Source organism: Papilio xuthus, unplaced genomic scaffold, assembly GCF_000836235.2.
Source record: "Papilio xuthus unplaced genomic scaffold, Pxut_1.1 DF828037.1, whole genome shotgun sequence".
In the NCBI taxonomy this organism is placed as follows: Eukaryota; Metazoa; Arthropoda; class Insecta; order Lepidoptera; family Papilionidae; genus Papilio; species Papilio xuthus.
In genome coordinates, this window is record NW_013530612.1 from 95,168 (window position 1) to 109,158 (window position 13,991).

Below are 13,991 nucleotides of genomic sequence, written 5' to 3' on the forward strand. Positions count from 1 at the left end.
GTTTACAAATTAATGTTTTTTTAACTTATTTGCTAAAGATATTAGAAAAAAATATTTTTTACTAAAATAATACGTCATTTAAAAAAAATTTTTTTTGCTTTTTCTTATCGAATATAATAAAACACAATTATATTTCAAATATTATAATAATTAAAACATAACCTACAAATTATTATCATACAAATTTCTGATCGCTTTCAACAACTCGCTAACATTATGTCCGGTCTTCGCTGATATACCCAACACGGTCTCCGGTCTTTTAGTCTTCAAATCTTCGTATGCTCTCTCTCCGGTCTCCAGGTCGGTCTTATTGAGGACCAGGAGGCTGGGCCTTGTGGCCAGCTCCGCGCTGTACTGCTGAACCTCATGCTCCAAGGTCAGGAGTTGCTGGAGAGCATCCGATGCCCCGTCTAATAAGTAAATAAGGCCGCGACATCTTTCCAAGTGTTGGAGGAATTGGATACCTAAGGATAAGTATTAAAAGTAACAAAAAAAATCTCGATTAGTATATGACACTGTTTGGAAGAAGACGAATCGAATGACACCTCACTTGTCAAAATCTGTTCAGTCATTTAGCCTTTAGTCTGTTCACACCAATTTACATACAAACATACATACGCATAGAAATTATGTATTATTATTAAATTTTTGGATGTTTTTATGCATTCTCCTTATAAATGCCCAAAAATTTGTCGACCACTGTCTTCGGCCGGGCGGAAATAAAAAAAACTTAATAGTCTATGTGTTCTTCTAGACCAGTGATTCCCAAAGTGGTCTATATCGACCCCTAGTCAATGACAATCTGCAAGTGGTCTACGTCAGCGAAAAAAAAATTTGGGGGTCCATGAAATGAAAATGGGAGTCCACGATAGTGGATCTCAACACATACAATGGTAGTACCTATTAACTTACATAATACTATCTTATAGTATGAAAACATATACATTATTTATAAAAGTAACTATGAAGTAAAACAATTATTATATATGTTTAGAAATTTACAGGACATCAATATCAGGTAAGTAGGGGGTCTACTTAACATGGAAAAATAAGCAAGGGGTCTACGACACAAAAAAGTTTGGGTAACTCTGGTCTAGACTATGTTCTACATCTATGACTCTCATACATTTAAGCATTCGCATTTATAATATTAGTAAGATATGAACTGATTTTACAAGAATCAAGAGAATAATAATAAAGTCTTACCTAATCCGTAATTCTTATGTGAACCAGGAATGAGTCCGGGAAGATCTGCAATAGCTATCTGCTCGTAGTCATCATATAAAACCATACCTGGATACATAATGAATGGAGATATACAACTGTTTATACAAAATCATTCTAAGGTAAATAAAAAACAATATATAATATGGCAAACGACCAAATAGATCCATAGACCAATGCATATATCTATCTTTAATCGACAGAGGATGGGACATACAGAAAAGGGAAATTTACTCTTCATTCATCCCCTCCTCTGTCAAATCAACATCCCCTCCCTACCCTTTACGTAAAAGAATCATAAATATAACCTTGAATCAACTAACAGAAGGTAAATTTTAGTCTTCCCCTATCCTTTAGTAATAAAAGGAAGGGGATTTGTTAAAGGAAATAATTTTCTATACATCCTGTCCTCTGTTAGTAAGAGTAGATAAAACATTAGCCTTTCTTAATAGCGAAATGGATACGTACTTTACGCAAACAAGATGGCTTGCTTGTTTGCGTAAAGTACGTATCCATTGTCCCGCGCCGGACGCACCGCACGCACAGCACGCAACGGATTTTAATGTGCTTTAAATGATAGCGCTGCATCATCAACGAAGCACGAATAAAGACAAAGCAAATCTGTTTAGTGCGGTGCGGGACAAAGGACAGCTTACCTATATTCGAAAAATAAAAGCAGCAAGATGGCTTTGATTCTATTAGTAAAGCTTTGAATCTATATATTAAGAAGATAACACAATAAAATCTCACCAATATGAGGTTGTTTTGTTGTAAACGGGTAAGGTGCTACAGTGGGCCGAGCTCTTGTTACAGCTCTTAGTAAAGTACTCTTGCCCGCATTGGGAAAGCCCACCAGACCAACGTGGGCCATTGACCTGACCTCCAATGTGTACACACAAGTCTCGCCTACAGCGCCTAACTCCGCTATATCTGGCGCCTATATAAAATATTATTAAATTATTAATTGCCTCCATCAGCGGGGAATTAAAAAAAGAAATAGTCTATGTGTTCTTCCAGACTATGTTCTATGACTTTCATCAAGATCTGTTGATCTGTTCCGGAGATGCCTTCTAACAAACATCCATCCATTTAAACTTTCGCATTTATATTAGTAAGAACTACATAGAAATTTATTTAGAAAAAAACTAGTCTATAATATGGCTGAGTTGATCAGCTGCCTTCCAGTCCATGTCCACCTATTCCGGAGATTACCCGGAACAAACTCATGGACAGACATGAAGACAAAAACAATAAAGTTTTATAGAAATTCCATACAAACACTTCAATGTAAGTAATATATAAACACAGATTATTAGAATTTTAATAATTTACATAACAAAATGTAACCCAACTATACCTGTTGTGTTGCGGTGAGGAAGAACTTGTTCCCCCTGCCTCCAGCACCACCTCGAGCTGCCACAAACATTGTGCCCTCAGCCTCAAGATCACCTAACACACGGCCCTGAGCATCCTTCACTATTGTACCTGGAATAAAACAAATCTGATATCCAAATAGTTCAGCTTGAACTCTGTTAATTAAAACATCAAACACATTCAACAAGAAACTTAGGATAAAATAGGTCCGCGAAATAATATCAGTACCACTCATCCTAAAGAACCCACGATGTGCTTGAAACTATTTGGTGCTGCCACCGGACGTATATACGTGTTTAGCCGTTTATATATCAGTTTAGGATAAAGAAAAACCTTTATAAGCAAGAAAGTTAAAATAAAGAGAAATCTCTATAAGACAAAGAAGTACCCGAGTTCCCTGGTCTCACGCTTATCCTGATTTGATTATACATATATATACGAGAAAAACATTACGTTTTGAATCAATCAGGTAGGAAAACCTTTAATATTATTATCTTACTGTGTTATCACCTGAGATATGTTTAGGTCAATGAGCCAGCTTAAGTACAAGCTATCATTATGGAAATGTAAGAACTAACTCACCTAAGGGCACAGGTATAACAACATGCTGTGCATTCTTCCCCGTACAGTCTTTGTTGTCTCCCCGACCACCATGTTTAGCTTGGACCACAGATCTACAGTGATTTAAACTCTTTACTGTGTGTGATGCCTGGAAATATATGTATCTATCCATTAATCTTACTAATATTATAAATGATAATGTTTAGATGGGTAGGTGGATGTTTTTTATTCGGTACCTGCAGCATGAACTTTGCTGAAATTTGGCATAGATGTAGAACACAGTGTGGAAGAACATAATAAGCTACTAATTACGTTTTTTTTAATTCACCATGGGCGGAGTCACGGAAGACAGCTTATTGGCATAATGTTATGTCACTTTCTTCAGTCTTCGTCTACATTTTTAGCCAGCAGATTCTGCTATATCTTTTACCTGAAATATAACATGTCCGCCATGGCCACCGTCTCCGCCATCAGGTCCAGCGTGTTCTTTACACCAGGCGCTTAGGAAAGAAATGCACCCATCGCCACCATTTCCACCAACAGCCCGAACTCTGCACGAATCCACGTAATATTGAACGTATTGTCGATTTGACTTTGGCTTTAAACTACGCAACGGTTTAGGAGTGTAGTCTGAATAAGTTCTTATTGTTTGTGTATAAGTTATTCTTAAATTTTTTAGTAAATTAATTAGTCTCATTTTTATTTGTAGTTACGGTGAGGTTATATTTTCATTGTTTACTATTTTTAAGGAAATGTCAATGTCATTTGTCTTGACAGTTTGACTTTTGTTTTTTTTTGTGAAGTAAAAGGTAAAAAGTCAGCGGTAAAAATGATAGAAATATTTTGAGGCTTAAGATTTTCTTTGGTTAATAGTGAAGGAACTGTTCATGAATAAATTATCTGTAATTTACGGGATAATCGAATTTGCGATTGAAATAATTGCACTTTACTTCTCACTACGAAAGAAATACAAATTATTTCAACTTTAAAGTTGATAAATCTTACTAATATTATAAATGGGAACATTTGGATGGATGGACGTTTGAAGCTATCTCCAGAACGGCTGCTTGTATTTCAGTGAAATTAGTCATAGATTTAGAACATAGTCTAGACGAGCACATAGGATACTTATTTTTTTAAATCCGCGCGAGCGGAGTCGCGGATGACTGCTAGTATGACAATAAAACAACTGTGCAGTTTAAACTTTTATAAATTAAGTTAAAATAATAACACATTAATTAACTCGGTAAAGTATCAGTTGGTTGCTGTAATATTTCAACAGTTGGTGTAAGAGACCACATCGACCTTGAGTCAACATGCTCCGCTGTGAGTGGCGCTAGTGTCGCCTCTGTTACTGTTTGCGATACCTCATTTGTCTTATTTCTTCCACTCTGTAATAAAAAAGTTAACTGGAATATCGATTTAAAAAGTATTTATAACCGTAAACAAATCATATTTTTTAAGGCAAAAGCTTTTTATATTCAGCCAAAGAGAAAATGAAGTAAATAAAATAATTTAAGCCAGATTTAATATATTGTGTTAAAAAGATTTTGCGAACTGTTTTAGGGCTGTCATAATCATATTGATTATTAGGGTACTAAAACTAGTTTTGTCCCCCTTGACATCCCTAAGTAAAGACAGTATTGAGCTATTTGACGTTCATTCTATTCAGGGGAACTAGTCGTATAGTTTTAACAGTTATGGACATTAGTTTTTTTTTGAGGGGAAAAATCTTTGAGTATCTTCAGTCAAGTTCACATGAGTTCGATAACGTTTGAGATATTGGTCCATACCCTTTGTATGGATTATTTTGTGTGTGTCGTGTGTATGACTGACCGCATGTCCGAGATGTACGAGACGGGTATGGTTGTACAGTGCAGCAGGGTACCCGAAGGCAGCAGGACAACGTGCGCAGCGCAGCGGCCTCTCCCCGCTGTGAGCTCGCAAGTGACCTTGGAGTGCTGCCTTACTCTGACATACAAATATATTACTAATATTATAAATGCGAATGTTTAGATGTATGTTTGTTAGAAGATATCTCTGGAACAGCTGCATAGATCTTGATGAAATTTGACATAGATGTAGAACATGGTCTGCAAGAACATCATTTATTGTTTTTTTTTTAATTCCGTGGCAGCACTTAATGAATATGATGAAATGTATTAATATTGAATGATGGCGCTAGTGGACCAAGTACAGTCATGTTCGTTCGCGGTGTTCCAGTTACGGAGAAATTATTATACTTTTTTATTTACAGTGATATCAATAAATAATTAATAAAATGTAATTTGACGCTCACAAATTAACTAGAAAATTTGTCATAACAATATAAATATGTTTAGCTCTTATATAGACAATTTAATTTACGATTTTTGATATGTGGGAGACGAATTCTTTGACATATGTCCAAAGTAAGGGTATGGTAAATGCAGTTAATACAGTTACGAGAACGTCGGTGGCTCAGGGGTTAAGCACTTGACTTGCAATCTGCAAGTCCTGGGTTCGAATCCCGCCATGTACCAATGTGTTTATGATGAAGGAAAACATCGTGATGCTGCACATATCTGAGAAATTCAAAGATATGTGTGTTAAGTCAACCCGCACTTGGCCAGCGTGATTGACTATGGCCTAATCACCTTTAACTTAGGGTAGGCTCCGAGCCCCTCAGTGGGGACGTATAGTGAGCTGATGATGATGAAATGCAATATAAATAGTCGAGTGGTGTGTGTGTATGTCTGACCGTGTACGTCTTGCCGCAGAGATGACAGACATGGTCGCGTCGCGCGCGCGCGTTGCGATGCAACATGCGCGTGTGTGTGCGCAGTACTGGACGAGACGAGCACGCCTGACATACAGACACATACATTTTCATATATACATCCATTACGTAAACAGTTACATGTGTTATAGTTATCTCCAGAACGGCTGCATGGATCTCACTGAAATTTAACATAGATATAGAACATAGTCTAGAAGATCACATAGACTACTAATTTTTAATGAGGTCGAGAAGAGAAAGATGTGTAAGTAGCGTGCCAAACGGTTTGCTAGGCTCCGTCTTTACTTCTGGGTTCCACGCTATAAGTTGTATTATTGAAAAATCTATGAAACACAACTTTAACCTTTTTAAATTTCTATAGAAAGTGTTATCAGCGCTATGTTATTAAAATCAAGTGGCTTTCCGTGTTTGATATCATACTATCAAAGAAAAAAATGTTTGTATGTATGTACTGACAAAATTACATCCAGGCGCGGTGCATTTGACTGGAGTTGCTTTTAGATGCACGGCTATGTGATGCTCCTCTAGACGCTTGGCTTTCACGAACCTCTTGTCGCACAACTCGCACGCGTACCTACACACATAGATGACAACTTGGGAAACTTACTTCTTACTAATATTATGAAAGCGAATGTTTAAATGGATGTTTGATAGAAGGTCTCTCTGTAACAGCTGCATGAATCTTGCTGAAATTTAACATAGATGTAGACCATAGTCTGGAAGAACTTATAGCCTAGTTTAGTTTATTTTTAATTCCGCGTCTGTACACAGAAGGTTCATTGTTGTTCTGTAAAAGAAATATTACCTAGAAGTAGATACTCACTTAAGTCTAGATGGATCGACATGTTTGAGACTGTACAACATATGCTGTTTATATGACATCTCATTCTTGAAGCTTAAATCACACTGAAACATATACGTATACTAATTCATTGACCATAAAAAAATATTGTTAAAAACTCCGGCTAACTATAACCCTATGACACTCAGGGGAAGAATACGAATCGAATGACACCTTTCTCGTCTAAATCGGTTCAAACTTTTAACATGCATGTCACAATGATATTGACACACATACAAACAACATGTATGTGATAATCAAACTAAAAAACATCTCACATAAGTTTTAAAACCACAAACAAAGTCTAAATTTAAATACAAAAGAAGCAATCACAAGTTATCCGGTAAGGACACATAGACTACTAAGGCTAATTAAGTTTTAATACTATGCGTACGGAATCTCGGGCAACAGCTAGTGTTACGTAAGCGAAAGTGTTATGTAATTTTCTAGTGTTGGTGTATAGTTTAGTATATGTATTATGTACGTACACTATAACAGTATATCCTTGCATCAGGGTCATGAGTGGCGCGGTGCACCTCCATAGCGCGCTTGAACAGGAACTTCTTATCACAATGCGGGCACGAGAATTCTTTATCACCCATGTGGATACTACAATACGAACAATATCTATTTGAATGATTAAATTAAAAAATACATCTATTAAATAAAAGCTAACTGTGGTTTTTAATTGCAGTGTTTCTTTTGACTCATACACTTATCTCTTTCATTTCTTAAGGAATAAAAGAGATGTCAATATATCTTAATATTAATTATTATTATTAATATAAGTAGATCTGTACTCACAAGAGATGATTCCTCATGGCGCTGCGATCCACAAAGGTCTTGTCACACTGGTCGCATTTCACGCGTTCCGAATGTTGCTTCATATGTAAACGAAGCTTGTTTAATGTACTATATTGGAGAGAGAATAATATTACTTAATACACAATAATTTTAAACAAATTTCAACTGTAGTAGACGTCAGCAAATAGGCTTGTCAGGAGCAATACCATGACAACACAGAAGACAGGCGTCAAGTGGAAGTAATTCCAACTACAGTTTAATGAATCTTTGTGCCGGAGACGTAATTTTAGTAGTCTTCTACTTCCTAGTTTCTTATAAGTTAAGGAAAGGAAGGGAAAGTGGATTTGAGAAAGGAAGTGTTCTTTCTGTGCCATCTCCTCTGCGGATTATAGGTACGCAAGACATATATGCAAATACGGATTCTCATAAGCATTCATAAGTTTCGCTATTTTTAGTATATTTAGGTGGCCATTTGCGCGTTAACCACTTTATACAAAAAAACGTTTCTAATAACTCCTAACTGTCATATCCAGAGTTTTAGTCAATAAGAGATTAGTTTTTTTTGGTTTTTCCTGTATAAACGTACTCAGAGAGAATATGACAAGTCTGTGGTACAAGTACTCACGGGAAGTGTTGTGTGCAAAGTGAACATTGGTGTGTGGGGTTGGCGGCGTGGTGCGCGCGCGACACGTGGTCAGCCGCCACGCTCGCCCGCGACCACGCGCCTCCGCACGCACTGCAGCGCCATCTACAAACACGCGCACATACAAACACTCTGACTGTACTTCCCTTATTACTGTGAATTTATAATATGTTCATAGGTTCACAATAATATAGAGATGGATAAAATTATTTGATTAGTTGGGTGTATGTCAAAACTTTTCACAGCTCACTAACGTGTGTCAATGTCAAAAAACTGTCACAATCCTTGTTTTTACTGTAGCCGTCATATCATACAATCTTACTAATATAAATTCGAATGTTTAGATCAGTCTCTCCCAAAGTGAGCGATAACGTCCCCTTGTGGGCGCTGCAGGTCTCAAGTTGCTGGTTATAGTAAAAGTTTTGTTTAGAATTCTCCGTTAATATACATATATAGGTCACAATAATTAATTAATTTAATTTGAAGTTATAGTGGTTTTTAAATATGTGAAAATATGGCAGCGCTAGAAACATATTTATTCTCAAAGTGGGCAGTAGACAAAATAAGTTTGGGAACCACTGGAGTAGATGCATATTAGAAGATATCTCCAGAACGGATTAACGGACCTCGATTAAATTTGACATACATATAGAATTTAGTCTGGAAGAACACATACATAAGTGAATCATCAAAAATCTATAGGAAAAGTGTGAATTAAAATAATTTAAAACTTACTTGACTTGATGTCTCTTCTTATGAGCGACGAGAGCGGATGCATGCTTGCATCTGATGTTACAAATGTTGCAAACTTCAGGACCATATTCCTATGAAAAACATTTCAAATAGACAAAGAAACATCTTACTAAGTATTGACTGCAGACATTATATCTCCTTTTATCACTTTGAGAACAAAAGAGATAGCAATATACATAGTTGAACGATTCGCGAACTTTTTTTCACTTATCAAGGTTTTTAAATATCTATAAAATTGGAATACCTCTACGTTATATTGTTATATTGTAAAAAAAAATCGTGTTGTTTACAATGTATGTCTGTCTGTTTGCAAGTTTGTGTATGTTCCAAATAATCTCCGGAACGTGTACAGATTTCGACCAAACTTTGACTGGAAGATAGCTAAGGTATGTGAGAATGTTATAGGCTATTTTTTAAAAAATTAATATGGACAAAGTCACGGGCAAGCACTATGTAATTCGTCTGTTGCTTACTGGTTCATGTTTCTTCATATGATTATCCAATTTGAACTTATGATTAAATCCAAGCACACAATCGTAGCATCGATACAGCATCTTCTTGAATGTATCACTTTCTAAAGCTTTTTGACGTTCTTCTTGTACCTACAGATGATAAGAAGGATGGGAACACATCGGTGCCACAATGTGTCCTGAGTTCAAATCCCGCTATACCAACATGTTTTTACATATGTACATCTTATGTTATGCTGAAGGAAAACATCGTGATGCTGCACATATCTGAGAAAGTTAAAGATATGTGTAACCCGCACTGGACCTAGATGACTATGGTCTAATCACCCCTAACTCATTGTAGGCTCCCCTTCTTAAACACTTCCCTAAGTCATCTCTCCTTTCTCTTTGCTTAACTCTACACAAACACTCATCAAATGAAACGCAGATTCTTGTTGAACGCAGAATATATGGATGTTTGTAAGAAGATATCTCCAAAACAGCTGTATGGATCTCAATGAAATTTGTCATACATATAAAACATAGTCTGGAAGAACACATAGACTACTAATTAAGTTTTTTTTTGTGCACGAATGAAGTCGGGGACTATAGCTATCTATATATAAAAGAAAGTGGTGTTAGTTACACTATTTATAACTCAAGAACGGCTTTACCGATATGACTGAAAATTGGTGAGGCTTGAGGAGGTAGCTTAGAGCCAGGAGACGGACATAGGATACTATTTATTCATTTTATGCCTAGAAGAGCTGCTTTTTATTTAACTTACTAATATTATAAATGCGAATGTTTAGATGGATGTGATGTGGATGGATGGATGGATGTTTGAAGATATCTCTAGAACGGCTGAACGGATCTCGATTAAATTTGGCATACGTATAGAACATAGTCTGAAAGAACACATAGGCTACACTAATTAAGTTTTTTTTTGTGCACGGATGAAGTCGGGGACTAAAGCTAGTTATATAGAGTTTAGTATGCACTAACCTCTTCCCATGTTAAAACAACCAATTGCATATATTCATTATCAACCATATTTAAGCGTTTTAGTGTTTTTATTGAATGCATCGTATATTTAATGACTTCACCGCCATGTGATATTTCTTTTTTTTCTTTATCTTTTTTATCTGTTGAACCATATATGTAATTTTATAGTTAAATGTGTCTGTTAGAATCTTACTAATATTATAAATGCGAATGTTTAGATGCTTGTCGGTAGGTATCTTTAGATAAGGACGTTTTATACATTGTCCCGACTCTCTCAGTGAAATACCACGACACAGAAGACAGGCCTCAAGTGGAAGTAATTCTAACTACAGTCTGATGATTGTGCGTCCCGGACATATAATTTAGTCCTCTTTTCCTTCCCACCTTTTTTCTTATAAGGAAAGAATGGGAAGTGGAAGTAGACTTTCCGGATGAGAGGATGCATGGAAACGGAAAATATTATCTTTCTGTGCATCCTCTCCTCCTTTGATTAAAGGTAGGCAACGCATATGCAATTGCGTATGTCTATGGGCAACGGTCACTTCACTATTTCAGCGATTTCAGGTGACCGCTCGTTTGCCACCTTATGTTATAAAAATCTCCGGAACGCCTCAACGGATCTTAATGAAATTTGTCATAGATGTAGAACATCTGAAAGAAGACGGAGTCGCGGGCGACAGATAGTACATCCAAAGATTCGCATTTATAATATTAGTAAGATAATATATTGAGATGTCTGTATGTCAAAATCTTGTTTAATTGAATATGAAATTTAAAAAAAAAATCAATGAATTTTTTTTTCTACTTACCTTTTGTACGGTTCTTTTTTGAGGTACTTTTATTTTTTTTAGGATTTTTCCCAACTTTTTTTCTTGTTGTTTTTTTATTTGTCAATGGCTCTTCATCAGAATGACAGTTTTCTTTTGTTATAAATGGATCTGTTGTGTCCAACTGAAAGAGTTAAATATTTAAATTATAACATTGAAGAAAATTTAAAGTTAAATTTAATCAAGAAAAAATAAATACATAAAACATATAAATTTACAAAACACACAACTTTTTAATCGTAATTAAAAAAAACTTTTATAATATTGTTTTTAAGAGCCAGATTGTAAGGTACTGCCTTTCGGCCACGACTCCGTCCACCCACAATTAAAACAAACATAATTAGTAGCCTATATGTTCTTCCAGACTATGTTCTAAATCTATGACAACTTCATCAAGATCCTTTTTTTTTATATATCACAAGGTGCCAAACGAGCGAGCGGCCACCTGAAATCGCTGTAATAGCGAAGTGACCGTTGCCCATAGACATACGCAATTGCATATGCGTTGCCTAACTTTAATCGACGGGGGAGAGGATGCACAGAAAGATAATATTTTCCCTTTTCCATGCATCCTCTCATCCGGAAAGTCCACTCCCACTTTCCATCTTTTCCTAATAAGAAAAAGGATGGGAAGTGAAAGAGAAATACATTAGGCCTCCGGCTTATATCATCATCTCTCAGCATAACATGTCCAGACTACGCTAATCTTTTACTCCACAATTTCTCTACTGGCGCTACTTTCAAACTTCCTCTAATATACACATTAAGATTATGAAAACATACCTTAATATCCAAATCACAATCTTCAGACTCCATTGACACATTTTGTGGACTTTCAAGTTTAACAAATGTCATGGGTTGTATCTGTTCTGTATCCATTAATGAATCCATTAATGGATTCTCTGTGTCAATATTTAATGGATCTAATCGTAATATCGACAGTTTGGTTAATGATGTTAAATTCATAGATTCATTTATCTGGAAAATATTATTTTAAATTTAGTCACAAAAATCTTACTAATATTATAAATGCGAATGTTTAGATGTATGTTAGAAGATATCTCCGGAACAGCTGCATAGATCTTGATGAAATTTGTCATAGATGTAGAACATAGAGAACACATAGGTTACTAAAGTTTTTTTTTTTAAGTTTGAGTGGACAAAATTGTTGATAAATAAAAAAATGTAGAGATTTGATAATTTGAGAGTTGAAAAAAAATATAAATTAATACTCTTAGATTATATATCCAATATTAATTCAAACCTTGTAAATATTATAAATATAAAAATATTTATATATGTGTATATCTTTATATATATAATTCATCTGTGAGAGTGTATGTCACTGAACTTCTCTCAAACGACTGGAGCGATTTTGATGAAATTTTTGTGTGTGTTCAAGGGGATCTGGGAATGGTTTAGATTCACAATTTTCATCAAATATTAATTTCATATTAATTTATTCAAATTAAAGACGTGTAGACAGGACAACGTCTGTCGGGTCCGCTAGTGTTAACATATTAATCCAGATTGAATTTAGATAAATCAACTCAATGAGCAACTCCAGGGATAATTAAAAAAAAATAGTCTATGTGTTCGTCCATACCATGCTTTACAAACATGCCAAATTTCATCATGATCCATTGAGACTTTCCACAGATACCTTCAAACATCCATCCATCTAAAATTACACATTTATAGTGGAACAGATAAAGAGTTCAAAATAAACTCACCAAATGATTAAGCAGAGTGTTATGTGCTTTTTTAACTTGCCGCCTAAATGTTGCCAGTTTGCGGACATTAGCTTTACATTCCCAACACAATATGAGTTCATTTATTTGATTCTAAAACAAATATAGTTATGTCTATAATAAAGTCTATAAAGTAATAAAGTCTATAAAAAAAATATAGTTATGTCTATAATAACAATGAATATTGTAGTCTCTGATTTAAGCAAAATACTGTCAAAATTCAGTTAAAACTGGACAGGTGCGTGTTGTATGTGGTCAGTGTATAGCTGACTTTATGAACAGAATATTGTCGTAAAATTTACGCAATGAAACAGATAAGAAAATAAGTTTGTAAAGAGATTACTTAAATTATGAATTAATTGATATTTAAGACGTAAATATAGTGTACCAACACTTAAGAAATTAAGTGGACAAGAACTAATGTAAATGAGGCTATGTTTTCTAAACAAATACTTGTAACGAGTTGGAAAAAAAATTTCTTCTAACTAAATAAGCTAGCATTTTCTTTGAATGTAACCAAAATGCAGAAAGAGTTTACCGAAAACGACATATTAATCATAAATTAGCACTGCATTTAACTCATAATAAATATAAAACACTTACTTCTTCAAGTAGATCGAAATATATTTTCAAATTGTCTGCATCTGTTATTGTGGTCAATTTTCTATCTATGCTTAAACAGCCTTCGCATATCGCATTCCCATACCGTGTAATTATATTAGAATTCATTGCTGTTTAATTCATTTAAATGTTTTAATCTTAAAATACAGCGTTTTTGATACTCCTTTTACTTATTTTGCTCTAACTGACATTTAATTTGTATTCGACAAATGTCAAATTCCTAAGCGCGTTTCGAGTTACGCACGCAAATACGTTTTTCTTTACGTAAAATATTTTTGTAAGTATTGTTCACTTTTGATAAAATTTGCATGTTTCTTTACTTAAATACATCATTACTTATATTTTTATAAATAGTATTC

At 34.9% G+C, this 13,991-nt stretch overlaps 2 protein-coding genes across 2 annotated transcripts; both read right to left on the reverse strand.

The window, feature by feature from the left end:
• Window positions 1-136: 136 nt before the first annotated feature.
• LOC106114596 (mitochondrial ribosome-associated GTPase 2) lies at window positions 137-3,890 on the reverse strand. Its single transcript, XM_013307862.1, has 6 exons — window positions 3,590-3,890; window positions 3,181-3,307; window positions 2,582-2,709; window positions 1,975-2,161; window positions 1,207-1,293; window positions 137-464 (listed from the first exon to the last, which is right to left on the reverse strand). The coding sequence occupies exons 1-6, from the start codon at window positions 3,854-3,856 to the stop codon at window positions 163-165; spliced, it is 1,098 nt and encodes a 365-aa protein (XP_013163316.1). The 5' UTR covers window positions 3,857-3,890; the 3' UTR covers window positions 137-162.
• Window positions 3,891-4,351: 461 nt separating this feature from the next.
• On the reverse strand, window positions 4,352-13,833 carry LOC106114706 (zinc finger protein 708). Its single transcript, XM_013308009.1, has 15 exons — window positions 13,615-13,833; window positions 12,994-13,104; window positions 12,044-12,238; window positions 11,243-11,384; window positions 10,434-10,573; window positions 9,453-9,581; window positions 8,962-9,050; window positions 8,209-8,331; window positions 7,584-7,691; window positions 7,268-7,388; window positions 6,762-6,844; window positions 6,395-6,512; window positions 5,900-6,004; window positions 4,996-5,130; window positions 4,352-4,550 (listed from the first exon to the last, which is right to left on the reverse strand). Exons 1-15 carry the CDS (start codon window positions 13,738-13,740, stop codon window positions 4,398-4,400), a joined length of 1,878 nt encoding a protein of 625 aa, XP_013163463.1. The 5' UTR covers window positions 13,741-13,833; the 3' UTR covers window positions 4,352-4,397.
• Window positions 13,834-13,991: the final 158 nt, after the last annotated feature.